This window comes from Anas acuta, chromosome 1 (genome assembly GCF_963932015.1).
Source record: "Anas acuta chromosome 1, bAnaAcu1.1, whole genome shotgun sequence".
NCBI classification, from domain to species: Eukaryota; Metazoa; Chordata; class Aves; order Anseriformes; family Anatidae; genus Anas; species Anas acuta.
This window is the reverse complement of record NC_088979.1, coordinates 21,895,929-21,923,928: the sequence shown is the minus strand read 5'-3', so window position 1 is coordinate 21,923,928 and position 28,000 is coordinate 21,895,929. Positions and strand designations below refer to the sequence as shown.

General features: G+C 36.9%; 1 protein-coding gene across 9 annotated transcripts in view; it reads right to left on the bottom strand.

Moving 5' to 3' along the window:
- Window positions 1–28,000, bottom strand: part of PAN3 (poly(A) specific ribonuclease subunit PAN3) — an 82,356-nt gene that overhangs the window by 12,411 nt on the left and 41,945 nt on the right. For 8 of the 9 annotated variants that reach the window (XM_068672378.1, XM_068672416.1, XM_068672401.1 and 5 more), the window contains 9 exons: window positions 25,202–25,352; window positions 17,592–17,839; window positions 16,955–17,059; window positions 16,287–16,344; window positions 15,005–15,166; window positions 14,627–14,743; window positions 14,432–14,533; window positions 4,597–4,762; window positions 4,067–4,154 (listed from right to left, as the gene is read on the bottom strand). In XM_068672378.1, the coding sequence (XP_068528479.1) occupies window positions 4,067–4,154; window positions 4,597–4,762; window positions 14,432–14,533; window positions 14,627–14,743; window positions 15,005–15,166; window positions 16,287–16,344; window positions 16,955–17,059; window positions 17,592–17,839; window positions 25,202–25,352 (1,197 nt within the window). Of the gene's footprint in view, window positions 1–8; window positions 3,565–4,066; window positions 4,155–4,596; window positions 4,763–14,431; window positions 14,534–14,626; window positions 14,744–15,004; window positions 15,167–16,286; window positions 16,345–16,954; window positions 17,060–17,591; window positions 17,840–25,201; window positions 25,353–28,000 lie in introns of those variants that run through there. The other variant, XM_068672407.1, reaches the window with a different exon arrangement.

Genomic DNA, 28,000 nt, shown 5'->3' with positions numbered 1-28,000 from the left:
TATTTTGCTTGTTTGTTTCCAAAAGACTTGAGAAAAATATGGAAGTATTTGTGTTAATGTTATCTTCTTTCTGCAGTCTCCTACTTAGAACCTTCCAACTTCTAATAATTGTTAAGGAGGTGTCTTATGTAAATTCTTTTCACCCAACCCTGACAAATATACCCAAAACAGAAAACTTAAGGAAAGACCCTATTGGAGAAATAGTCTCTTTACATAGTTGCTTTCATAATACAGATTGCATTAGATTTTAAAAATGGTTGAGAAAGGTCTATGTTAGCTTCAGCTAGGAAATTCTAAATTCAGACTTTTTATTTTCAGAGAGTTTTCTTTATTTTGCTGAGTACACCTAACAGAAAAATGGGCAGAGATAATACAACACACCAATGAAGCCTCAAGCACACAGTTCCAATTACAGCCAATGCTTAATTTGTGTTTTGGTCGAAAAATGGTTTGGATTCATCCCGTTAATTTTAGGAATTTAAACTTGAAGTTACTCAGTTAAGAGTCTGATCAATCGAAGATCTGTGTATTCCACAGGACAATTCAGATTTTAAGCAAGCTGAATCACTCCCTGAAGATGCCTCGCTATTCACTGACACCTAAAACCCTGAAATAAAGTGTTATTACAATGTCCAGTGTACGAATTCTTACAAGAGCACAGAAGTACACAGATTATTATTTTTCTCGTGTCTAATTAGATAATGGAATGGACATCTGGATTTATGGATTTCAGATTCCTATTTCAGAAGGGATCAAACTGCCATCCACTGACAAACTCTATCCACGTAGACAAGGTAAAAACATCCCAAAAGCTGAAGCACACCATCTTTCTGCAGGGAAAAGAAAGCCATATATTCCTATTAAGTCTTACCCTCCTCTCTGAAAAAAAAAAAAAACCTCATTCAGATCTTGCTGCTTCAAGGCAGAGGAAGTTTAAAGGATGCAAACAAACTGCTAGACTTTTTTTGAAGCAGGGACACTAGAAGTAAGGAGTACTCCTGCAGTAGCTTTACCGGTTCAAGGTACACATCAGATACAATCATTTCTCTGCTTATGCTCCATGTCATGCTTTTCACATATTTAAGGGTCACGAGCCATTAGCGTGCCAGAAGACTTTTGCTATGGTAACTATCAACAGTGACTATTAAAATCATACTAAGTCAATTCACAACTTCAAAGAAAACTACTACATTTTTTAAGTACAGGTTGCCTTTTGTTCAAAAACGTATCTTGCATGCAACTAATGACCATTTAAGTAGCAATTCAATTAGTAATAACTGTAACCTGTAACAACCTTTCTTTTTTATCTCCTGAAAAACTTTGCAGGTAAAGATTGTATCACCATCATCTAGGGTCATTGATGGAAATATAAAGTAGCATTAGACTAAAAAATAGCCTCAAGGAGATACCCTCAGAAACAGCCTTCTTCATTAATGGTTTCTCTGTTATCAAATGAATTTTAAATATGTCAGTGAGCAATTTAAAAATTAATTGAATAGGTATTCTTTCTGCATTTTAATGTTAAAAAGATATACGCTCCTGTGCCAAAAGCCCTCAAGATATATGAGCATTTTATACAGTTGGCTGCATCAGCTAGACATGTAAGCTAGTCAAATAAATCACATTTTTTGACAAGATCCATCTTCCATAAGTTCTTTGAAACTGACACTTCGTTTATCCTATTCCAGTGCTGTGCTTGGATCAGTATCAGCTCAATCACTAATTCTGTAGATTTGCCTGTCCTTTTAAGTACTGGAATTGTACTTAAGTCCCTCCAAGTTCCTAGATTATTTATTAATTTTGAAGTCAACATCAAGACTTTAGATGCCTCTTCTGCTAGTTTATTTAAATCTGGGGAGATGTATGTAAAATTATTATGGTTTACTACATTAAAATATTTACTTTGAGCAAATGTAACCTTACAGCCCTTGTTAAATCAATAGAATCTGTTTTCTCTTCATTTCATGCAGAGAGAACTCAGTTTCATTTTTATTCCAATACAGCAGTATTTATTAAACCTTCTATTGTTTCCTGTATCACCATTTACAGTTTTACCACCTGAATCTAGTAACTGACACATGACTTAAAGATTCAGGGGAGGGAGGCAGGCAGGATGGGGAAGGAATTTCTACAGGTCTAAGCACCTTGTTTTTAATGTAAGTGACCATTCATATTTCATTTATGTATTTTTAGTTTCCTTTAAATCTTAAATGATCATGTAAGCTAACATATTTAACACAGGCTCTGAAAAACAGACTGTGAAGAACAATTGCAATCCTTTTGCATAGCCCCTCTCTGTTGTGGCCAAACTCTTTCCTATCTATATTAACAATGGGAAATAGCCAGAAAGTGACAAATGCTAACAAAAATACCTTCCTCCACTGAAGACAGCAACAAGGAAATGCATATTAGCTGGGCAGTAAACCAACAGATAACCTACATTTTTTACAGTCCCTGAGGAATTCAGGAACTGGGTCATGGATCGAGAGGAAAAAGGACAAGCTGCAGCTGTTATTTTGTAGTGTTATCTGGCTAGGGCAAACAAAGGTAGAGTGTGATAAACGACTTCTGAATTTCAAGGAATTAACTCAGTCCAGAATCTCTGAAGGAACAAAATGGATTATGAAAATCTAAGCCTTTCTAGAGGAAGCAACAAAAAGGAGGTAATGCAATGTTTTCTAACTCCAGCGTACGTCTTCCACACAGAAGAGTACTTCTCTACTGGTTTAGTGGTGATTCTTGAACAATCTGGATAATAAGAATGAATAAAGCATGCAAACAAAACGTGTATCTAAGCAAAACTAGGTGTTAAGAAAGTTAGTTGGCAAATGTTGGGCTGCTGTGGTGCTAAATGCTTCTGACAGATTGGCATACCTGCAAGTATTTTCAGATTTGTACCTCCAAGTACGTTAAATATTTTGCTTTATAATTACTTGAATGCCATAATATCTCAGAAGGATCTCTCCTCTTGTTGCTATTAAAGTAAATTTAAGGAATTATTTAGATCATAATCTCGCCACAGTTTTAGGAATGGAATCCCTCACTTACTTGCATCCCTGTATCCTCTCAGTTGGTTTCTATTAAATTATTACCACAAGCCCATTGACGTGTATCTGGTGGGCACAGGAAGGATCCTTTGATGTCCTACCAGAAGTACACTAAAAATTGCTTTAGTGTATTATTTAAAAAAGTTGATATGTTCTAGGACAAGGTCTCCAATAAGCTAGTTTCTGCCTGGCCAAAGTTCAAACATCTCATTTATTACTGGAAGACTCTGAATGAGCAATTTTCTCACAGTGAATAAGCTCAATTAATGAAAATAAATTAAATCCAACTCCCTACTGTAGTCTTTCTCTCCCAGTATGGACAGGGTACGTGATGACTGCTGAAGCAATGTACTTTACCCTGAGGGGAAGTTAGGGAAAGAGGCACTCCTGTACACAGTGATGCTCCAGATGACTGTGGAACAGTTTTTGTTAAGTCTAAAGGGATTCTTCTTAATTCACGAATTATGCAGAGTCCACACTTCAGAGAACGCCAGGAGAGCACGGAAAAACTAGGAGCCTAAAATAAAGATACACTCGAATCTTTTAGGAGTGAGGAGAAGGCCTAAATGCAGATATTTTAAAAGATCTTTTCCTCCTCTATTTACAGTCATTCATCACTTAATTATTTGTTAAAACAAAGGAGAAAGAGCAAAAACTGCTACTGAAACATTTTCTGATCTCTATCACTAAATGCAAGATTTTTCGTCCTCTTTCTTTCAAGATCTTTTAGAGATCTGTGATTCCAACCATTTCTGACTTCAGTTTGTTAAATACTAACAGTTTGACCTGTTCTGTGAGTTTGCTGAAGTTTCAGAAGCAGAAGACAGCAAAATGAGCTTTCACATTTCTAAGTAACAAACAAATTCAAAGATCAAATCAGGAATAAAAAAATAGTTATTTAGAGATAGTTATACCAGACTACGATTCAACTAAAATATTCATCTGCCAAAAGGAATCACATTGGTTTTCTGTACTCTCTGTGCCAAGACACCAACCTCAATAGAGCACTGTTGTCTTACCTGAAACTGAGCCATTAATGCCAGTGGATTATTTTGACTGTTGTCAAATGTTAAAACATCAAAGATTCCAACACAATTAACTCGTAACCTTTCGGAACAAAACAAAAGAAAGAAGTGTCACTAAGTTTTGCTGTTTACTCCATTTTTCCCCAAATATTCATACCTTTCCCCTAATATTCATACGATTTAACATGACAAAAGGTTATCTTAGTATTTCACAAACTATTATGAAGCAGAAAATACTGATTTTACTGTTGGATATAGTGCAACAGACAGCCTTGTATTACAAATAAATCAATAAGTTTCTAAGCTTGCAGTGGTGGATCTCAACAGTACCTTGAGGATAGTGCATAAATCTTCCTGAAATGTGTTTAAATAGAACTTTACAAGTTCTAGCACATTTTCAACTGACATGAGATATTAATAGAACTTTTTAATTAAGCCTTTGCTATTTTGCTGAAAAGCTGCATGGTTAACAGGTATCATGAATACAGACCACAGTATACATACAGTGAAAATGAATACTTTACCTTGTTTTGCCAGTTACAAGAATCTTTGTTGGATCCATAACTCGGCATGCTAGTCCTGCTGTATGAATGGTCCGTAAGGCAGAGCTGAGCTGCACAATATATGCCCATATCAACGATTCTGGAAGCAATCCCGCATGCTGCCGTGGTAGAGGTCCATCATGCTGACCTGGAGGAAAAAGACTACGCATCAACAGACAGCTACTACATATAATTACACTTAGAACATATTGAATTATACAGTTAATTCACATACTCTTTTCATTGAGCTTTTAAATCAACAGTACTCAAAAAGACAGATACCACCTATTGTGCTATAATGGTTTTTGTTTAATTTTTGGAAGGGCAATAAACTTTAAAACACTGCAAACTCACTGGACATTACTATTTTCACTCATATTCAGGAAAACTATGCTGATTTTTATGTTTAGGATGAATATTCATTACAATAAGAGCACCAGTTAAAAATTCCTGGAATTGCTGAACTGGAATCGTATGTATTTGAGAAGTAAAAATACTAGTGTTGTGAAAAAACAAGCATATATCAGAGCAATTGCAACAGATCCCATGTCATCTCCTTTACTCTAGAAAGGTAAGGAAGTCAAACATTCTACATCTGATAAAACTGAGGGAAATACAACAAACTAGTTTCAAACTACATGAGCAGAGTGGAAGATTCTGTGGCTAAACATCACTGAACACAACTTTATCCATCAGCTGTGACCCAGCTCACTGACAAGTCATCACTCTACAATGCATTTAATGGGCCACCTGAAAGCAATGCATCCCCTAATTTCTAAATGGATTCATAGTCCTCCTTTCTGAAGTAAATTACTTATTTGCAAACACACAAATTCCATACTGCAAAACTGTTTCTCAGTAACACTAAGCCATAGATGAAAAAAGACAGTTCATAAATGTCATTTTCCCTAAGATGCCTTTAATACAAAGTCATTACAGTTTGCATAGCACAAATCTCAAAATATATCAAAACCAAAACTCCTCTCCAAACATGTTGTTTTGTGTTTTGTTGTTGTTGTTTTTTCCCACCCCCCAACAGCATGTCCCTATCAATGCATTTGCTTCAAATAAGTTTGGGTACATGTTTATGTGCCCCTGCATGGGTACACACATGTCAAAAAATGAAATATTACTGAAAGCTTTACTTAGAAATTTTACTAGTTTGGGGTGATGGGCTGAGGACATTCCCAGTTTTAAAAAAAAAAAAAACACTAGTTCATTTTGCAGGTTTAAGGTGTTTTGGTTTAGATTATAAAGGTCAAGACACTGTCTCCTTTAAATAGCATCAAGCCTGGCATGTCTACTGAAGGCTGAATATAATGAGATATTCTTTGTGTCTTTTTTTTGGCCTCCTGATGAATCATTATGCAAATCACTTCCCACAAACCAGCATACCAGAAGTCTCACGTAGCAAACTCCCCCCAGCCCCCATGATTCCCTCTTCAGCATGAGAAAAATTATAAGATGTGAGACGTAAGTTCCTGTATTAATCAAGTCTTTTTTTTTCTAACCATTAGTTGCTATAATAGAGTACACTTTACTTCTGGTAAACAGCAACATGTCATATGTTTAGCAGGAATAAATATGTAACTGTCTTACAAACCTTTATGTATAAAATAAATACGTGCAGAACAGAAGTGTTGCTATAATATTCTGAAAAGAAAAAAGCCAGAACTTGAGGGTTAGTTTTCTGCATGTGTTTAAGAACACTTGCCCTTTGATTTCCAGATTAAAGGCAATGTAACCAAAAGAACATTCAAAAAAAAAAAAAGCTGTCAGAAAGATGTGATCTCCCAATAAGAAAATCTCAGTTAAGTACAAGAAGGACACCTGGAGTACAAGAAGGCCCTGGAGAGTGCCCAGGGAAGGGCTTCAAAGCTGGTGAGGGGTCTGGAGCACAAGTCCTGTGAGGAGCGGCTGAGGGCACTGTGGGTGTTTAGTCTGGAGAAGAGGAGGCTCAAGTGAGGCCTCATTGCTCTCTGCAACTGCCTGAAAGGAAGCTGTGGGTTGACCTCTTCTCATAGATAACTAGTGATAGCACTAGAGCGAATGGCCTCAAGCTGTTCCAGGGGAGGTTCAGGTTGGCAATGAGGAGACATTTCTGCTCAGAAAGAGCAGTCAGGCACTGGGACGGGTTGCCCAGGGAGGTGGTGGAATCACCGTCCCTGGGGGTGTTCAAGGAGAGGTTGGACGTGGTGTTGGGGACATGGTTTGGTGGGTGACAGTGGTGGTAGGGGGTGGTTGGACCAGGTGATCTTAGAGGTCTTGTCCAACCTTAATGATTCTAAGATTGTTTTACTACTGGAAAGAGTTGCTTGTGGCTACAGCTAAATCTAGGCTGCTGCTTTCAGGCTGGTTGGCTGCAGCCTTCATTCCCCTACACTAAAAGGTACTAGCTAAAACACTGGAAGAATCAGTTTGAAATGCCCTCTCACGTATCTATCTGCTCAAAACAACTAACATTAAAAGCAGTCCAGTTAGCAGTAATGCTGGTTATGAAATACGTCCATGAAGACCTACCAGGTCTGCTACAGGTGGCACCTGAGCAATGACCAAGGATATTAGACTCAAAAGCTCACTGTGCAAGTAAAGCACACAGCTAAAAGCTTACCAAAAAAGTGCTAAACAAGTTGAAAAAAATGTAACAAAAACATTAAGAAAAAGTTACAAACATGATCAAAATTGTTAGCCCAAGAAGTGGTATTTTAGAGGTTCACGGTTGATTTTAAGGAGGCTTCCCACCCCAGGTTGAACCCACAGCCACAAACTTGCAGAGTTTCAGATTATCTCTCCTCTGGTGCAGGACAGACTTGCTTCTGTCAGAGCTTTCATCTCTGGATGCAGTACATAAATGCTAATGGGGAAGATTAAAAATGTAAGAACTGCCATTCCAAAAACACGGGTAATCCATTACCTTCCTTCCTACATTAAAATGAACTCACTGCCTTATTTTTATTTATTTAAAATTCAGTGTTATCATGTTCTCAGCTGAGCAAAATGTGCAGCATACGCTTAGCACTGATGTTTTTTTTTTGAAGAAAAAAAGACATTAAAATGAAGTGCGGTTACCCAATACGAGGATGAGCCTAGGGATAGCCCTGCGACAGGACGGAAGAGCTGGGACCCCAGCAGCAGGACCTGTTTTACATACTCAGTCAGGAACATGGTCACAGAGCATGCTAACACACCCTGTTCTCATCTGACATTTATGAAAAAATCAGAAGTCTAATGAAAGATTTAGCTGATCACTAAATTGAACCTGTCAGGCCTATAAATCAATCTTTTACATTTAGAACTGTGAATTTAGGTTTTAGTGTTCCTTATCTATAATAATGGAAGTAAGACACATGCAGTAGCTTTCCTTCCTGCCCCCCTTCTTCAGAAGGGACCTGGGCTTCAGTTTTACATTTCCCAATTTTCTATATACAGAAAGGTTCTGAAATACTAATGCAGCACTACAATTCATAGGAAAAAAAAATGAAGATAGCAAAAACTTGATTTGACTTGGAAAGTGTTGCAGCTTTTGGCAGAGGTATTTTAGGATAATTGTTCCATATTTTTCATCAGAGAAGCTGAAAACTGAGCAAAACAGTGTTTACAGTATCTAAAAGTAGTACTTCTAGATTTTGGTTAGCTTTGTGTTTTCAATAGGATACAAGATATTTTCATCTTCATTGTTTTTAGAATGTCTGTAGATAGAGACATCACGTTGATTTTAAATATTCATATATGCCTCCTGCTTATCATAGTCCAACTACACAACTTAACTTATTCTAAAATGAAGAGATATCTTCTGAAAAAATACTCAGTGACTGAAGGTGCAAAAGCTACAGAGCCAATAAAGTCCACGTTTCTGCATCAAGCACTATTATTAATAATCATAGAATCATAGAATATCCTGAGTTGGAAGGGACCCTTAAGGATCATCAAGTCCAACTCTTGACACCGCACAGGTCTACCCAAGTTCAGACCATGTGACTAAGTGCACAGTCCAATCTCTTCTTAAATTCAATCAGGCTCGGTGCAGTGACCACTTCCCTGGGGAGCCTGTTCCAGTGTGCAACCACCCTCTCTGTGAAGAACCCCCTCCTGATGTCAAGCCTAAATTTCCCCTGCCTCAGCTTAACCCCGTTCCCGCGGGTCCTGTCACTGGTGTTAATGGAGAAAAGGTCTCCTGCCTCTCGACACCCCCTTAACGAGGAAGTTGTAGACTGCGATGAGGTCTCCCCTCAGCCTCCTCTTCTCCAGGCTGAACAGGCCCAGTGCCCTCAGCCGTTCCTCGTACGTCTTCCCCTCCAGGCCTTTCACCATCTTCGTAGCCCTCCTCTGGACACTCTCCAACAGTTTCATGTCCTTTTTATACTGTGGTGCCCAGAACTGCACACAGTACTCGAGGTGAGGCCGCACCAGCGCAGAGTAGAGCGGGACAATCACCTCCCTCGACCTACTAGCGATGCCGTGCTTGATGCACCCCAGGACACGGTTGGCCCTCCTGGCTGCCAGGGCACACTGCTGGCTCATATTCAACTTGTTGTCTACCACGACCCCCAGATCCCTCTCTTCTAGGCTGCTCTCCAGCGTCTCATCGCCCAGTCTGTATGTGCAGCCAGGGTTTCCCCGTCCCAGGTGCAGGACCCGGCACTTGCTCTTATTGAACTTCATGCGGTTGGCGATCGCCCAGCTCTCCAACCTATCCAGATCCCTCTGCAAGGCCTTTCCACCCTCATTCGAGTCCACAACTCCTCCAAGTTTGGTGTCATCAGCAAACTTGCTCAAAATGCCTTCTATTCCTACATCCAGATCGTTTATAAAAATATTGAAAAGTACCGGCCCTAAAATGGAGCCTTGAGGGACCCCACTGGTGACCGCCCGCCAGCCTGACGCAGCCCCATTCACCATAACCCTTTGGGCCCTGCCCGTTAGCCAATTGCTCACCCATCGTATGATGTTTTTATTTAGCTGTATGGTGGACATTTTGTCCAGTAGGATCCTATGGGAAACCGTGTCAAAAGCCTTGCTGAAGTCCAAAAAAATCACATCAGCTGGTTTCCCTTGGTCCACCATACGGGTGATCTTATCATAAAAGGAAATCAGGTTAGTTAGGCAGGACCTACCCTTCACAAACCCATGCTGGCTGGGACCAATGACTGCTTTGTCCCCCAGGTGCGCCTCAGTAAGTTCGAGAACCATCTTCTCCATGATTTTACCAGGCACTGACGTGAGACTGACAGGCCTGTAATTGCTAGAGTCTTCTTTCTGACCCTTCTTGAAAATCGGCACAACATTTGCCAGCTTCCAGTCTACCAGGACCTCTCCAGATTCCCAGGATCGTTGAAAAATAATGCATCCAAAGGAACTCATGGTCCAGGAAGCTTGCCTACATTCATTAGAAGGTATTCAATTGCCATAAAGCAGAATCTGTGGTGCTGAAAACTGCTATTACGTGCATGCACACCATACTTAATAACTCAGTATTGTTAATACACAGACCAAAGGACATACAGGGGCATGCTCATCTCTGATGCCGATACCTCAAAAAACTCATCAGGACAAAGAAAATACCTAACTGGCAGCAATATTGAGTTACCGCTTATTTGTCACGATTTTCTAGCTATTAGCTTTAAAATACATGCATTCAAGATGTGGTTTAGTTATTGGATGGTTAAGAAAAAAAGGTTTCAGGACTTTTAGGTTAATTTGCTACGTTAAAGAGAATAGCATTTCTGCAGATATAAATGTATTAACGGGTACTATAATCTGAAACACTGATACCAGAAAGGTGGAGAAAACACAAGTTCTAGAACAACAGATTTAATGCTAAGTTTAGACTCTTGATAAAAACGAAAGTGCCTTGAGGAAATATGAGGAATGAGAATAAAAAGGGAATTATTCAAATAAATGTATTCCAAGTTAGCTGAAAAGAAGATTGCTGATTTGAAAGCTTGTGAACATTTAGTTGAATATTACAGAACAGCATCAGATTACCACTCTATCACCTGGAGAAGGAATATTTCATTGCAAAAAGAACAACACAAAAAATAAATTTTATAGATTCCAGAAATTAAGACATTTGCTTAGAGGTGTTTAGAATAAAAATAAATGTAAGCTGCTGCTATTTTTTTTCCACACAAAATTCCTTCCAAAGAAGTACTGTAACAGGATCTGCAAATAGCATGGCAAAATGAAAAACCCAAGACTGATCACACTGACACCAAAAGTGACACGCAAGACAGCCATGTAAAAAAAAAAAAAAAAAAAACAACAACAAACAACATAATCCTCAGCCTTTAACCATCAAAGTCTAGTGTTGCCAACTGGAGTGTTCAACATAAATAAGGTTGCATACCTGAAATCAAATTCTGAGTTCACTGATCAGGTTGGCAGCGTTGTGCCTCCTAAAACCTTAAAAGCAATTGCACTAATCTGGGCCTCATGCTGCAGAGTACCCAACTTCCATCCATTCCCCTGCTTCTCTTGGATGTCTCCTCTAGGCAGGCAGACGGCCAAGAAATTCTGTGAGGGGATGGAGAAAGGATCCATGAAGGCAGGCAATTCCGAGAAATCAAGTATGCAATCTTATTTTTCTCTCTTAAATTGCTCCTTCTACTGAGGATCAGACTAGAAAGCACGAGTTACCAAAAAAGAAAAGCCAGAGCAAAGATGTGCAGAAAGATTTGGCAAAACCGGTAAACTGCAGGGTTTTTTTTTCTAAATTAAAAAAAAAAAAAGACTGGAAGAGCCACAGGCAGGAGTGAGTTATCAGAACTTTGATATATTAAAGGAGGATGCAATATTATGTTTTAATGAAATAAGACTTTCTCCTGGCTGAACAGAAATTGATGCCTTATTTTCGGTTTCGAAGACTACCCCTTCCTAAAGAAGAAATTTGCACTGGGTCAGATAGGTAGCCCGCTAGCCTGCTTCAATGATGTATGCTAAAAATCAAAATAGTAGCTCACAATAAATAACAGATCATGAACACAATATTTTGCTATCTTTCAGTGTTTTGCAGCTCTGAGACCTCCTGATGGTCTTTGCAGTTAACAATTCAAATTATTCCTCTTCTTTGAGTAAGAACACTTTCCCCTCGAACCCAGGCAAATATCCACAATAGCTTGCGACAAATTTATATGACTTAATTATTTTTACCCTGGTTTTGAATTTGCTGCCTGGCTAGCTTCATTTCATTTGCCAGTCCCTAGTTTTTGCATGGAAAGAAACAGAAGAGTTGCTGCTTTTTATTTTATTTTCCCTGATGATTTTCAGAGACCTACCATATTCCAGTCATTTTCAACCCAATCTTCCTCTCCCGTCTTCAAGAGCAGGAGAAGTACTATCCCATTTTGCTGTTCTTTGTATTGATGCTATTCCATGTCTTTGATTACCCCTGTCACCTTTGAGCTTTTTATATTCCTTTATGTCAGCCAAAGTGGCTAAAGTTGACCACAACTACAGGTATTAGATCCGTGATACAACCACATCTTAATTACTGCATCTTTTACTTCATCGTTTACTCTTTTCTTAATCTGCAACAATTCCATATCCATATTCAAGAGGACAGTATTTCCCTTGATCTATTTAACTATAACCCTAGATCTATTTTTCAGTTCTAACAGCCATGACAGTGGCCATCAATTTATACTTAAAATTAGGGTTATTTTCCCCTCAGTCTCTTCACTTTACATTTATTACACTGAACTTCATCCCCTAGATTTTTTGCCAAGAATTCCAGTCCTGTAAAATCCTTCTGCAATCTATCACAATTGGCCTTTGTTTTTAATCAATCGAAATAACTAGGTGTTGTCAGCAGATGCTGACAGAGCATTATCTATCTTCAATATGGATGAGTGAATGTGTTAAGAAATACAGCTCCCAGCACATTCTTGTGACCATCAGTGACCTCCCTTCACTGTGAAAGTCAAGTGTTCACTCTGTTTCTTACCTTCTAACCATTTATTAACCTAACTGAGGACTCCTCTCATATCATCACCACTTAGTTTTGGGGTGTTTGTTGTGTTTTTTTTTTTAAAGAGATGTCATTGAAAATGCAAGATGATATCTACCGGATCTACTTTCAAAGATCTTCAATATATTGATGAGGCATGACTGCCTTTTATAACAGCAAAACTTATTCTCTTCCAGTGTGACAAATGAATGTGTCCAAAATAATTTTATTACACATTTATTAATTTATCTAAGGCAGACATCAATCTTCTTTATGTAATACTCTAGAGAGGTGTAAAAACATAACAAGGACTGATTTACATGGAAATTGAAAACCACAGGTGGGAGACACTCAGAAGTCTAGTCCTGCACATAACCACTATTAATCTAGCAGTGGGCGTTCCATGTTTATCCTACCAAATGAGTTTCACATCAAGTTCACTGTATTTGTAACTACATTCTTTGACTTGCCACAAGATATGACAAGCTAATCTAGTGTTTCTTCTGTCCTGAGACATTACTACCAAAACCAATGGTGGAACTCAAGTTCCAACTTTACTTATATTAGTTCAGTGAAAAGCCAGTGTGAACTATTCAATGTACAAGGGACCTAACAAGCCTTTGAATGTACATTCACATGCTAATAATCCATTATACTCTGATCTACCAGATAGCCAAATGAGGTTTCCCAACCTTTGAAAGAGACTGAATTCATAAGTAAAGGCTCTAATTTCAAAAGCCACAATAAAGTAGAAACCTTAGTTTTCGTTCTCTTTAACAACTGGCCACCTAAAGACAATTAAGGCAACATCTACACTAATAAACAAGGCCAGGTCACAGGCGTCATTAGTGTCCCCTCTTCATCCATCTGCTAGATCTGATTTCAAGGTCGGTCCAGGTGAGAGGACATTGGGCCATGCAAGCTCCAAGGGTACTCTCCAACCCAAAATTATTCTGTGATACTTTTCAACCTGTTAGTGTGCTTTGTTCTCAGCATGGTATTGGCCTGTAACAGTTTTGGCCTGTTGCATTCCTGACAACACCTGAATTCACTCTGTGGGACTGTATGGGTCAAGAACTGGTTCTAATAGCATGATTGACAGCGTACTATTTTGGAGGGGAAGAGTTTAGCCACATGGATATGAACTCCACTGGGCCACATAATAGGTGGTGACAGGTTTTGCTTATTAATGTAGATGTAGCCTGAACGACTCCTTTGAAGTCAGAGCATACATCTGAAAGAGAAAAAAATCAGACCTCTGATATAGAGTTTCTGTCAGAAAATAATACATTAAGAGACTTTCTCTGTCCATTTCTTGTCTTCAACTAGTACTTCATATTGCAAAACATTAAACAGAGCACTGCCTAAAATTAGTCCTCAGAATGCTTTACAAAAAAAGGTATTTTATAATTGGAGAACACTTCAACAAGCATCACACTGACAAAGCATACATCTCTTACAAAAGATCTCCAGGGTCGGGTGTCACCCTGTGACAGACCTGCAATTAGGACCCAGAGCTTGTTTCCCAATCCTCTGTGCAAACCTGTTACCCTGCAGACAAAGAATTGTAAATTCCTTTCCAAACTGACTTTAGTTTTGCAAATGAATTGATGTCAAATGTGGCCAGGAGAAAAAGCCGTTCATTTACCTTAACTGAAAAGTTTAACTCAAGCAAAAAGTTATTTTAAAAAATATTCAAAAATTTCATTCAGAAATGGAAAATGAAGAAAATTCTGATCCCAACCAGCTTATATGATATGACAAAACTGATTAGCTAAAAAATTAAGACAACAACTACTTTTGATCAGTTATTTACTAATCAAGTAATGGAAATAGTTTACAGAAATATTGTATGATAATGTGTTTTCTTACCCCATTTTCTTTTTGTGAAATAGGCATCAGCACTAGGGTCATTGAAGTGTCTGCTCATCATAGTCTCTCCTCCAGCATGAAAATCATATGCAAACACAAGAGCTTAAAAATAGAAACATGTGACAATTACTAACTCAAGCATATCTAGAAGAAAGTCTAAACACATCAGTCGGGGGAAAAAAAAAAAAAACTTACAATGTTCTCCAAATGCTTTAGTGGTAAACACTTCACGCAAGGTTACTATATTTGAGTGCTGAATTTTTTTCCACATGTCAACCAATACCATGCATTTTGTGTTAACAAGACGAAAACCTAGAAAAGACCAAAAACACGGTTTAAAAATGTAATGTTTGGGAGAAAAGGGATTTTTTTTCTTCTGAAATTACTGAAAAGCAATTAAACGTTAAAATAAGACTAGAATGCCTAGCAGTGCTAGTCCTATGGGATCCTCTTGCTCTCTTAAACCCCACAGAATAATTCTATCAAAGCTGTCCTGAGCTTTACATGTAGCTCAAAATATTTAAACAAAAATAGCACTGGCATTTAAAAAAACGTCAACTCAATTTTTCTCACCATGTATCCTCCGAAGGCAATATGGCAGATCATCTTTACTATTTACAGCTTTATAGCATGACGTAATGTACCCAAAGTTGCTTGTTTTCTGTATCCGATTGGGTGGTGGCAGTGGTTCTAAAGGAAAGAGACTGTGGTAGCTGTCCACTTCCGCTGGAACTGCTAAATAAGCGTACGTACAGAAACATATTGGGTATCAGTTATCTTTGAAAAAAATCTTACGAGAGTAGAGATTAAATTGGCTATGTCTCTAATACAGAAGCTCATAGCATCTTTTATGTGCATGTAAAGTTAAAAGTTCACTATTTCTGCTTTAATATCAATGTATGTTCCTGAAATGGACTCCACACTGGCAACTGTCCTCATAAAAATAGTTACACCAAGTAAAAATCAACAATAGATGCAGAGTTTCATCTGAAGTTTTCTCACTTGCCTTAAAAATTCACCATTCTGAATGACATGTGTTGTGTTTTTTTCCCTGCAAAGATTCATGGATAAGCACCAATTTCCATACAGACTTCATATCATTGTAAGAACCCTATCCACACAAAAAAACAAATCTGAATATTGCATTGTAACATACTGGTTTCAAAAACAGAGAGGCACTGAAGATTTACAAATCAGATTAAGAGACTGCAAAAAGATATACACTTGTACCTTAGCTGGGTTAGTATACTAAACTGCATTTTATACTGTAGCATGACCACATTAAACACACAGTTGAAAAGAAAGGATACTGCAAGCAAAACAGTCTGTTTAAATATAAATTGAACAGAATCAATTTTAAGTTCTCAAAAAAAAAATACAGTGAATACTATGTTCCTCTTGCCTGCCAACAAGTAGTACAAAGCCTCTCGGATAAGCCAGCCAATTTGTTTTAAAACAACCAAGTTTGCTACTATAGCATTTGAAAACACATAGTAGGCATTCCTTTAGAGGATGCACGTACAGAGTAATGCAATACTGCTTTCTATTGCCTTGATGTTTATTTTTTTCACTTATTTTAAGTAGTCCCCATCATTTCAGAGTTTCAAACCAGAAGAAAGTTACAGACATAAAAAATGAATAAAAGCAAGAAACAAATTTCCTATTTCTGAAATACTTTGTATCTTGTTATCTACAGCTCAAGCTTCATGAAAGATTAAGAACAGGTGTGTTGGGTTTGTGGTTTTCTTTTGTTATTGTTTTGTTTCAAGACACTGTTATTGTTGTTGAATACACACAGATGCAGAACAAAGTGATCACATTTTAACTTAATAAGAAATTAATAAGAAGTTCTTACCAGGAATATCAGCCTGATCAATCTGGGCCATAGTTATTAAGTGTCTGTTGATCAGTTCCTGAAGAATAAATTATGTCAAGTTTTGAACCTTATAACTCATTTCACCATCACAGGTAAATTAACAGTACGCTGTCTTTGAAGTACCAGCTACTTGTACTAGAATAGCAAGTTGATGCAAATGTCCCAGGGTGGGGGAAAAAAATAGTAGCTTGAAGAAGTTAATGACAATATGTGAAGTCTTTTGTACCTCCTCCCTTCAAGAAATTAGCTCTGTCATTGAAGAGGCGTCTACTAGAGTAAAGCTGAAATAAAGTATGGACATAGCCAACCCTCAGAGAAGGGATCATTAACTAACACCTTTCATTTCAGTGAAAGACTTTAAAGCTGTGATCCTATCCAGTTGTAAAGAATGCTACATAGATAATTCATGCATACTAATACATAATACGCAACAAGTAAGAATACCTAAATAGGAAATCATGGCACGCAGGTTAGATTGCAGTCACGTATGCTGAAACCTACCCCAATCCTTCACAGAACTATATTTTTTAAATTATCCTTTGGGAAAAGTGACTACACCTATTTTTAGTGGTTATTTCTCTTCTGCTACTGATGATTTTCTACTTTTCTCCAAGATATGTGACTTTCCTTTAAATTCTCTATCTTACCTGTCTGAGCTCATCCGCCATGAAGAAGGAAGGTGCATTTGCTTTTGGCTGCATGTAAGCAACGTGAGGTGCAGCTGGATGGTAAATGTGATAATTTGGAAATACCTGAAAGCAAAAAAAAAAAAGCAGTTGAAAATGCTTAAGCATAGGGAAAATAGTTTTGTCATCCTATTAAACTACTGAACTATAAAATTTTCAGGCACAGTCCATGTTACATATACACTGCCAGATTAGTTTCTTCCAGTGATGTTCACTACTGATGATTTAAATGATGCTTGTGCAAGCACATAACATTTTTGTAAATGCCTTTTCCCCTCCACTATGAATGTAAGATTTCTTTAATCTATCAGACATAAAAGCAATTTGAAATAATTGATATTTTCTATGTATGTATCCACTAAGATGCATTAAATTGCTTTCTCTACTACGTTACAAAAACAAGACTCTATACAAGGTAAATGAAGAATACACAAAGTTCACTGGTCTTTACATTTCAGTGATCTGAGAACAATTTCAACATTTAAAAGGCCAAATCTTCAGAGAATAAGGGTTCCAGAGTGTTATAAATAACCTATATAGCATTAATCAGTTCAGTCCTTGGAAGCTACATACACTTTTGCATTAAAAGCAAACATACCATTCCCGTGAGAGGTGCTGGAGTTGTATCAGTATAGAAGTATGTCGTTCCACCCACTGTTTCCTTCTGGATCACCTGGCCAGTAGATGGAGGCTGGGAGACAGCATTAGCAACAGAAGCAGAGGCACTAGTAGGCACCATATAGTTTGCTGGGTTAGGAGTATGACTTCTTCGTCGAGGAGCAGGAGATGTGTGAGGAGTTATTTTGGGGGAATGGAGAGGAGAAGATCCTGCTGACAGCGACATTCCTTAGAGAAACAAAAGGAGATACCGTTGATCAAATCTCTGTCATTGCTACAAACTTCATTACAGTCAGTTCAGAATTAAATATTACTCTGAGCAGGTGAGAAGTTTAAGGATCGGTACATCTTTATGAAGAATTAAGTGTAAAACCGTAAGAGCAAGACTGGAGCAGATACATTTTCCTGAAAAAAAAAATTAAAAAAAAAACACAAAAACTTTACGTTCAGAGAGAAAAGGGGTAAGGACTTGGGACCTACACACGAAGAACCAGAAAGACAGTAGAAGGGGGGGAGATGAACCAAATTAATGCTTTGTCTGGAAGAAGAGAGTTTATTAAACCACACAGAGAAAATATTAACAACTGCCTGACAAATGAATGTTTATGTAACAGTTACAGGAACAGTCATGAAGTTTGCCAAGCTCTAATTCACTTAACCTTACACATGTTCATTTTACTAGAAGTAACTCCACAACTATGAATGACTATTAATGGAGTTAGTACAGCATATAAATAAGCAATACACTACTTCTAATAATTTCAGGGGAGAAATCACCTATTTTCCTGTCGTTATCAAAAAAAAATACCCTCCAGAAGACCTATTTGTTAAGTAAGGATAGATAGCTTCTCAGAATATGAGATCTGCTGGGTATTCATACAAATTTGTTTAAAGTGATTTTACTGATCACTGTTTACACTAGGCTTAACAGAATACTGGCAATCAAACTTTAGAAGCTTAGCTTCTAAACATAGTGCATTAGCAAGGGAAAAAACAAGGGGAACTTGTACCACACACATGCTTTTTAGTTACCAAAAACTGATTCAGTTATTTCATTCAAGACTTATTGTATGCAAAATACTCAGACACGCCTATTTATAAAATTTTAGGTATCAAAAAGCATTTCAGGGTGCTGCTGAGGAAGAGATAACCCTTCAGAAAACTTGTAGTATAACTAGTATCTTCCACCAGAAATATCTAGGTGTTCCCATCAAAACAAATACAGGACTTTTAAAATCTCATGTTGCTCAGTTCAAATTAGAAGGTACTTTCTCTACCTTAAGCGGCAGAAATATATTCGTCATATTAAATTCTTTTGAAAAGATGAAAGATACATAACTTGTATATTTTATCTCTATGTACAGAGGAGAATTCTCCTCTAACTAAAAAAGTCAGTAATTTCTCAGATATTTGCTTAAATTACTTCTCTTTATTAGCTCTGCTTTGTCTTTTTAAGCAGATATACAACTTAAGTTGGTATAGAACTTGAAAAGTTGACACATACTCATCATCAGTAACGTGTAGGAGTTCTCATATTCGTGTCTCACCTCTACAACAGAGATCTCTCCCCAACATTTACTTTTTTTGATTTTTAAACACAAACTATAGAGGCAAATAACAATTTTGGTATTAATAATTCAATCAGTACTTGAGGAAAATAATCTGAAGCCATGTTATTTCTCAAGATATTAGCAGAATATTTGTGAAATTTAACTCCAATCATTTCATTAGTATCTCAAAAACTAGAGCAATTACTTCTTTGATTAAGCATTTGTGATGAAATAAGATTTTTCATGTAAATCATATGAAAATCTGAGATCTTTCTCCTTAGTTGGGTGTCCTTAGTCATTTTATTATTTTTAGAAAATATAAAACTATTAAATAGCAGCTCTTACAGCTATCATTTCACACATTTTCCACTGCAAGACAGTTTAAAAATTTATTCCTGCCAAATAATAGTTACAAATCTAAATCTTTAATGTCTTTGAGTATTAACGTGGGAGTGAAATAAAAGAAAGATGATCAGTTACACAAGTCCTTTTCAATGCCCTTCTAACTTCATTCAAGTCTGATTTTGAAAGGACCTTGAGAGTTCAATGAAAATCATCTGTCAGGCAAAACATATGGGCTTCTCATTTGCCAATATACATAATCAGTTCAAGATATGAAAGAAATTTGACTAGAGTTTATTTTCATACTGCTAGAACACTACACGATGCATTACAAGAAATTTGCTGCAAGCACTGTGGTGGGTTCTGGCAGACAGAGGCAGCAAATACCCAAGTTGATAGATCCTTTTGAGATCTGCATTAAACTCTACAGGGTCTGGACTTTTAATTATTAATACTTAAAGTCACATGTAAAAGAAAAAAGCTAAGCTCTACGTCAGTTCCATTACATAACTATGTAAGTAAATAATAACTTAGATGCACAAACTCAAACAGATCTCACCAACTTCATTAGGATTTTAATCAGTTAAAATCTCACTGATATTAATATTTAACCACAATAAAATAGGATGAGATGGCAGAACTCAGGCCAAACACCTGAAATAGGCAGCAAGTGGAAATTACTTCAAGAAAAAAATGATTGAAAGTGCCTGCTTTAAAAGGTGAACGTGATATTCCTACTGACTCACAGGTAGGAAAATAAGAGTAATGAGCATAGATGGTAACCACATGGTGAACGTGGAACACAGCTCACAGCATTAGACCATTTTCAACACTGCGATTTTATGTAAACGTTTATTCACATGAGGACATAAGAAAAAATGGGGATCGAATCTAGATACAAATATATTTCTACTTACAATTGTGTTTTATGTAACTGCACCAGTATATGTACTGGTATATGCACCTATACTGGTGCAGTTACATAAAACACAATTGTAAGCTGCTTCAAATTGTCCTTCTCAAGAGTTCTCTTTTCCAGTAGATGACACTCAATTCCTTGTATTGGTGAATTCTAACGAAGAATTCAAATACTACCTTGAAAGGTAAGTTGCAAGAGAAAGCTTTTTTTGCTTCATGGTTATTCACACACACACAAAAAAAAAAAGTAATCATACCAACATGTAAATGGTTGCAGGCTTTCAAGCTTTTTGCAATATTCACTGTGACAGTGCAGGTTACCTACACATACCTGGAGCCCTTGCTGCTATACTCATTTTACACAGAGAAAGATCATACCATATTATCCCTCTCTGTTGTTACATTTTCTCTTCTTGCATTGTTGTGCTGTTGTTTGTTTGTTTTATTTAAGTTTATTTATTTTTGAAGTTTCATTGAGACTGACAAAAGAGAAGCAGTAGACTTTGAAATTCATTTGAGACACTGCTCAAAGATTTTTACAAGGTGTACATTTTTAATAAATACATTGCATACTACAAAGCCTTAAGTTAAATGCCAAGTTATATTTTGAATTTGAGAATTCTACGGGTGAGCAGCATGAAAGAAAAGATATTAAGCTTGAATTCTCATTAAGGACTCAGAGTCTACAGTTTTTAGAGTCACTGAAAGTTTACCATGAAGCAGGATTTCATTCAGCTCATGTGTATGGAAATCAACTACCCTACAACTAGCATTTCAAAAAAGAGTAATCCAGAATGTATATATTTCAAAACTTTATAACCTTTTAAATATGTATATTTTTAAACCTTTGTCTACAAATTTCTCCCTACTGAGAAAGAATCTTATCAATGTTTACAAATGTCTTAAGTGTGGGAGACAGAGGGATTTGGCCAACCTCTTTTCAGTGGTTTGTGGGGACAGGACAAGGGGCAGTGGCCAGAAGACGGAGCCCAGGAAGTTCCACACCAACATGCGAAAGAACTTCTTCATGGTGAGGGTGACGGAGCACTGGGACAGGCTGCCCAGGGAGGTTGTGGAGTCTCCTTCTCTGGAGATATTCAAGGCCCATCTGGACACCAACCTGGGCAGCCTGCTCTAGGGAACCTGCTTTGGCAGAGGGGTTGGACCTGATGGTCTCTTGAGGTCCCTTCCAACCCCTACAATCCTGTGATTCTGTGAAATTTACTCAACTACAACCATTATCACTATACAACTAAGGATGTTAATCCCTGTACAACTACAGATGTTAAGAAGTCAGAGGTCAAAAATCAAATGTCTAATATTATCATGATTATGTTCTGTACTTTAGCGACACTCTACACTACTAGGTACACTGAGAAATGACAAATTGAGCTTAATAATAGTTCAAGGCTATTTCAAGGATCTGTTGACAGCAGTACATTTAAATTCAGTAAAAATTACGTTTTCTATCAGATCATTAGCATTGTAGCTGTGTATTTTCAAGATAATTAAATCTGCTTAATTCCACAAAAAATTACAGTCAGAAATTCCTCCTCCTCAATTTATTAAAGATAAATATAATTTTATAGTATCTTTGCCTTCCTTGTATTATTTTGCTAGGATTGTGGAATCTTCTCAGCTGCATGGCTGTGCTGTACTTGCTATGGGAGGCCACAGAAGGCTCTGTGCCTCCTGGCTGCTAATCCTGCAGATTCACATTGCTAGAATCAAGACTAGAATCAAGATCTAGGCACATGCACATTATTAACATCTATTGGGATCTATGCATTCTGTATAGGCTCAGATTCTGTCTTCAACTAAATACAGAAGCTCTGGAATCAGCAATTTGCTGTAATTTACACCAATGACAAAGCCATCACCCTTTAGCTATAAGCTAGCTTCAAGAAAACCAAATCAGACAAACACTTTCAGGGGCTACAAATCTATTTTCTTTCAAGGTTAACTTGGCAGTGATGTCTTACCACTTTGATGACATCCATTAATTTCTTTGATACGCATTGTTGCCATGCTTTAATGGTGCTATTATTATGGAACTGCTACAGAGAACTGGGTAGGATTAAGTCTTCAACAGACTAGTTGAAGACTAAATTTCCCACGCAAATGCCAAATAGAAAGCACTTACTAGCACGGGAACAGAAGGAGCGGGAATAGGGTAGTATCCAGGGGAGCCTGAGAAAAGACTGCTTGGAAAGGATGAAGGAGATCTGCTCAAAACTCTGATACTAGTTTTCTCCAACTTCTTAAATGGTGTTTTATCTCACTGTTTTAATATTTTATTTAAAGCCATGGAGATGAAGATTGACTCTGTATAGAGATTATGCTAGAAAGCACTTATCTAAGTAGATACGTGAAAAAGCAGGAGTAGCTTTTTTCAATGCTGTGTCCTAATGGATATGTCAGGTATGGATACAAGTTACCCATCACAACAGATTATGTTTCAGCTTCTTCCAGTATTTCTGCATTATTGTTAACAAGATGGATGCAAAAAATATTTTCCAGGGACACTCAGTTTTGTGACCAGTTACTTATGAAATACCAGATGTCAAAAATGTTTTTGATTTACACCTTCCTTGAGGCAGATCTGTTACATATCTAATTTCTGAGAACTTAATTTGTTCCATCTTCAAGAGGGAAATCAAACGATTGTTCTCTACTTTGCGATGGTTGAATTGAAGTATGGATCTTTTAAAGAATTCCTCCTACTTTTCCTTATTTAAAACTAAATATTAATTTCCAGTATTCTGTAAACTAATGTAAGTAATCTTAATCTTATGCTAATGTTTAAATCCTTAACATTTTCCTGAAAGCTGTTCTACTGGAGAACATCTCCTTCCAGTTAAATGGTGCATACCTTTATTTAAAGGAAAACTCTTGTAGACTCTTTACATTGATAAGCAAAAGCAAATTCAAATGAAACCAATACCAGACCTCCAACAACCATTTTAATGACAATTTCTGAATACATCTAATTCTTTATTCTGATATCCAGTATAACCCAGATGGCAAAGTTTCCCCACAAAAATACTGATTTTGTGCTTAAGAGTCTAGTCCTCTACAAAGAGCAGCTCCTAACTCACCTTGAGGTAGCAGGTTTTTGTGCTTGTATACTACTGGCAGCTAAGCCACTTAAAAACAAGTATCTGTGGGTATTATTTACACTGCATACTTGGTTCAGAAAACTCCACACACAGTGTCAAGAAAGAAGCTTCTAGAGCAATTCAAAGCACCCAACTCAGACTCCTGCTTTGAACTGATATTCTCTATAACTACACAGAAAAAGCAGAAAAACAAGCTAGTCTTGCCTGAAGTTAGCGCTTACGAAGACTCCCCCATCCTTCTTCTCCTAAACAACAGTATTTGAACCTAGATAGATTTCAGCAATGGCATCTGTATTTTTCAGACTTCTAGTTGTTGTAAAAACTTCTTTCATCAACAGTGTTACTTATCCTTTCGAGTATTACTTACAGATAATAAAGAAATTGGACTGTGAAGGATCCCTCTGAGATCCCCCTGGGCACTTTCCAAAAGTAGATCATTTTACTGTATTCTATTTAATCCTTTATAAAATTTTTAATCCAGGTGAGAAGGCTGAGAGGCATATAAACACAACAGTTTTCCAATAAGACTGTACAGCACAATATAGGATGAATCAGACACAGTACTGTGTTATGCTCAGTTGGTCAGCAGAAGCACCAATCGCTTTCCCAGCCTATTCTGACACCATCTCACTAGCTAATCCTTTCATATTGACAATGATTTTTAGTGCTGCTATCAGGAAAGCCTGAAGTTCTGTTGAACATACAGTAATTGCCAGTACTGCTTTTAAAAACACTAAACATTTACATTATTTGCCCTTTTGTCTTCTGGCAGCTACCTAATGCTGCTTCTTCCTGAGATAGACTGCCACAGGTTTAAGTACATACAGAAATTTGCTAAAGAATCTGGGATGGGTAACATCCAGACCTGCTCATCTTTTTATCTTGAAACTATTCCATTTTTCTACGAAGCAAATATTAGAGTTAACTGTTTAAAGATCAGAAGTTCAGAAGATATATGAACAGGTTGAAGTTAAAGTTTTAAAAAAACCTTGTCAGTGTGAATTCTCTGACTGCATAGAACACATTTAGATAAGAGCTTTAAACACGGGAAACAACCTGAAGTTGGTCTTAAAAGTGAAACTACATGATATGACAAATACACTAACAGTTCAAATCATTTGCCTTGCCATTAGGATAAGCTTATGTTCTCCAATAGTTATGTTACTGATCAAAAATGTAAGCTCTATAGTATATATACTATAAACATTGAAAGTAGTAGCATCTAGATTACATCCTCTAGAAACAAATCAAGAGAGCAAACAATACATAGTACACATTCATTGTACTCCTCAGCGTATTTCTATTCTAGAGCCAGTTTAAAACTAACCCAGGTACTGCTCTAGCAAGGACAGTGCAGAGCACAGTATGCAATAATTCAGCACCTCTTTCTCTCCAAAAAAGCAGAGTAAATTAGTTAATTTCAGGGCTGCTGTGGCTGAACAGTTTTCACAGCCTGCAGTGTGACTTCCATTCTACTAAGAGATAGAAGTGACGCAACTTGGAGTTTATATGCTGGAAGATTTTCTCAAAATTAAGAGTTGAAGTAGGAGGTGACTAGATTTATACACATTAAACCTGATTATAAGCTGTCCAGGGTTATGTTTGGCATAATTATAAATTAAAAGAAGCAACTGTACCACAAATCATTACTCTCAACTTACCTGGTGCTAGCCCAGCGGTAGCAGGACTTCCCATGGAGGGGTGAGAGAACAAGGCTTGAGAGAAGGCAGACATACTTGACTGGGATACATTACTCAGCCTGGAGGTTGATCCTCCTTTAGGAATAAACTCACTTGCAGTAGGGTTTGGTGTCTGTTTAAAAACAAATGTAAATTAAATGTTTATTTTAAATGCAAAGAGATGGACAATGCCTATTTGGTAGAAAACACGTTCTAGGCAAGCCTACCATGAGCAAGGGATATTTAAGTTACATACAGCTTGCTGACAAGAACAGAAGATACAGGAAGCTGGTCTGCATGAACAAATTTAAATAGTTTTCTGCCTTAGATGTGAAGTAGTGTTAGCAAGCTTTCCATATGAAAGGCTGAGGTATGAGTTCTTATAAACACTTTGCAAAAGGCCTTCCATAAGCATTATATTATAGAAGTTGGAGAACAGACTTGACAGTAAGAAAGCCTTGCCACTGCTGCACAGACTGTTCTTATGTGACTTCAGAGAATTCATCACAAACTAAGGAGCAGTTTCAAATTAAAGCAATAACAATTATGTTCTTTTTCTATGAAATTAACTTGTTTTAACGATATATTCTATTTTATCCTTTAGTAATGACTTTAAATTTGGTATAACAGAAAGAAATAGCATTAAAGTGACTGGCAAACATCTAAAATTTACTGATACATAAAACATATAACCAACTTTTGATTTCTCTTAAAATCTGTGCTTTTTGGGGGGTGGAGGGTGAGGGGAATAAGGGGAATAGGAGTTTCACAAGACATTATTGAAAGCAAAGAAATTAAGGCAAAAACAAAACCAATTATTATATGAACACACTGAAGTGTTTGAAGATTATTACGTATTAATCGTCAAAAGTTTGGTATTGTCAAAAGTTTGGTATATGAAGTCTAAACAAAAAATAAAATGAGAAGATAGTAACAACTTGCAATAGATAAAGGATACTGCGAAGATAATCCATAATGGTTTTCCAAAGCAAATCATATTGGATCACTTTGGCTTTAGGCAGGTTTAAACCAACTAAATATTTCAATGGTTAATTAATTTACATTTTTAACAACGTGAACAAAGTGACAGAGAAGTTAGTGTCAGGTTAGAAAAGAAGTGTGATTATGAAATGCTAAATTAGTGCAGAAGAGTATTTGGAAAGTGGTGCTTTTTGGTGTTTTTTGTTTTGTTTTGTTTTTTTGAAACACCTTTATTTGGACAGGTCAGCCAAACATCATAGTATCGATGTATTTCAAAGCACTGGAAAAGAAAAAGGATTCTAAGAGCTGTAAACAAAGAGGATGCTCATGTTTAAAAACAAATAGTAAGAATATTCCACCTTCAATCACATGACCACTAACCACCTTATGTCACACATTAGTTATTCCATATGTGCATGTGTCTGAATATTAAAGCACAGCCTAACCAATTATTCAGACTATTGAATTAAAAACACTTAAGACTTACATGGGTAAAAAGTTCATTGGAATCTTACAATTCTTTAATCCCACTTAGTTAAGTGAAGTTTGCTAAGTAAACATTAATGCAACAAAACAAATCGTAAATTGCATTATACAGACTAAATTTGTAACTGATTTCTAATCTCAGAAGGTAATATTCTGGATTTATCTGAATGTTAGGTACAGGAATAACTAAAAGAATGATGTTCCTCTAGATAAAATTTGGCATGCAACAAGTTAACCAATTCTGCACTGGAGTTGAAAGAAGTGGTAAAGAGCTGAGCAGAATTTGTCCAGGTAGTGACAGCTGAAAATTCTGACAAAACAACTGGGACAGCAAGGGACAGAATTTGTAGCACCTTCCTAAAAAGGCATTTCAAATGACTGTGGAACTCAAGACTGTTTATTTATTTATTTACTGTTAATACTAGCCCTGGCACATCCACAGACCTACCACATCTAAAAATTTTGTCAATTAGGCAATAAAGATGGGAGATAGCAAAAAATTCTGATTATGTAAACGGAGAGAAGAAACCTTCTAGAAGATATCCTCCGCCTTGAGAAGAGCATCTGAGTTCCCCAAGTCCCATCCATACCATTCTGGTTAAACTTTCATTACTTTCACCAATTGATTTAATTCATGCCTACAAAATAGGGCTTTTTTGTTTTAAATGCATTCAACAAGTGCTCATAGACACTTGCAGTTTTGCTCTCTAAAACAGTTACTTACATATTCATTACCATTTTAGAATGAAACTACTTGAGAACTCTAACTGGTAGATGGTTTGGTTTAGCCAAGTGGAAGAGAAACCTAGGAATCTGCTAAGGCAGGCCAGATTACGCTGTAGAATTAAACAGAGTGGCTCAAAAGCCTGATGGAAACTCAGTTTTCACTCAATGTTTAGGTGTCACAATTCAGGGTAAGAACCAAATCCTGATAAGACTGGGATGTTCCTATAAAACTGCTTATATAAAATGCCCTCACTGAAAACAGGTTTGAATTGTGAAGCTAGATCCTTTAGTATAAAGGCCTGTTTTACTCCTGAGGTTACAAAATTGGAGTTGTAACCCAAGACTTTCCTCATTGCTCAAAAAATTACAATTGGAACCAATTTTAAATAACAGAACTTTCCACATTCAAGCTGTTTTCTAGGTACAGAAAAAATATCTGAGCTTCAGAGTCACCATCCAAACTAAACTTATCAAGTTAATACAACAAAATTTTAAGAATTTGTGATGAAAGATAGTTTATACTTTGTCAGATGATCTGAAGCTTAAGCTCCAGGCCATGTTTAAATACATGTTACATGTATTTGAAGC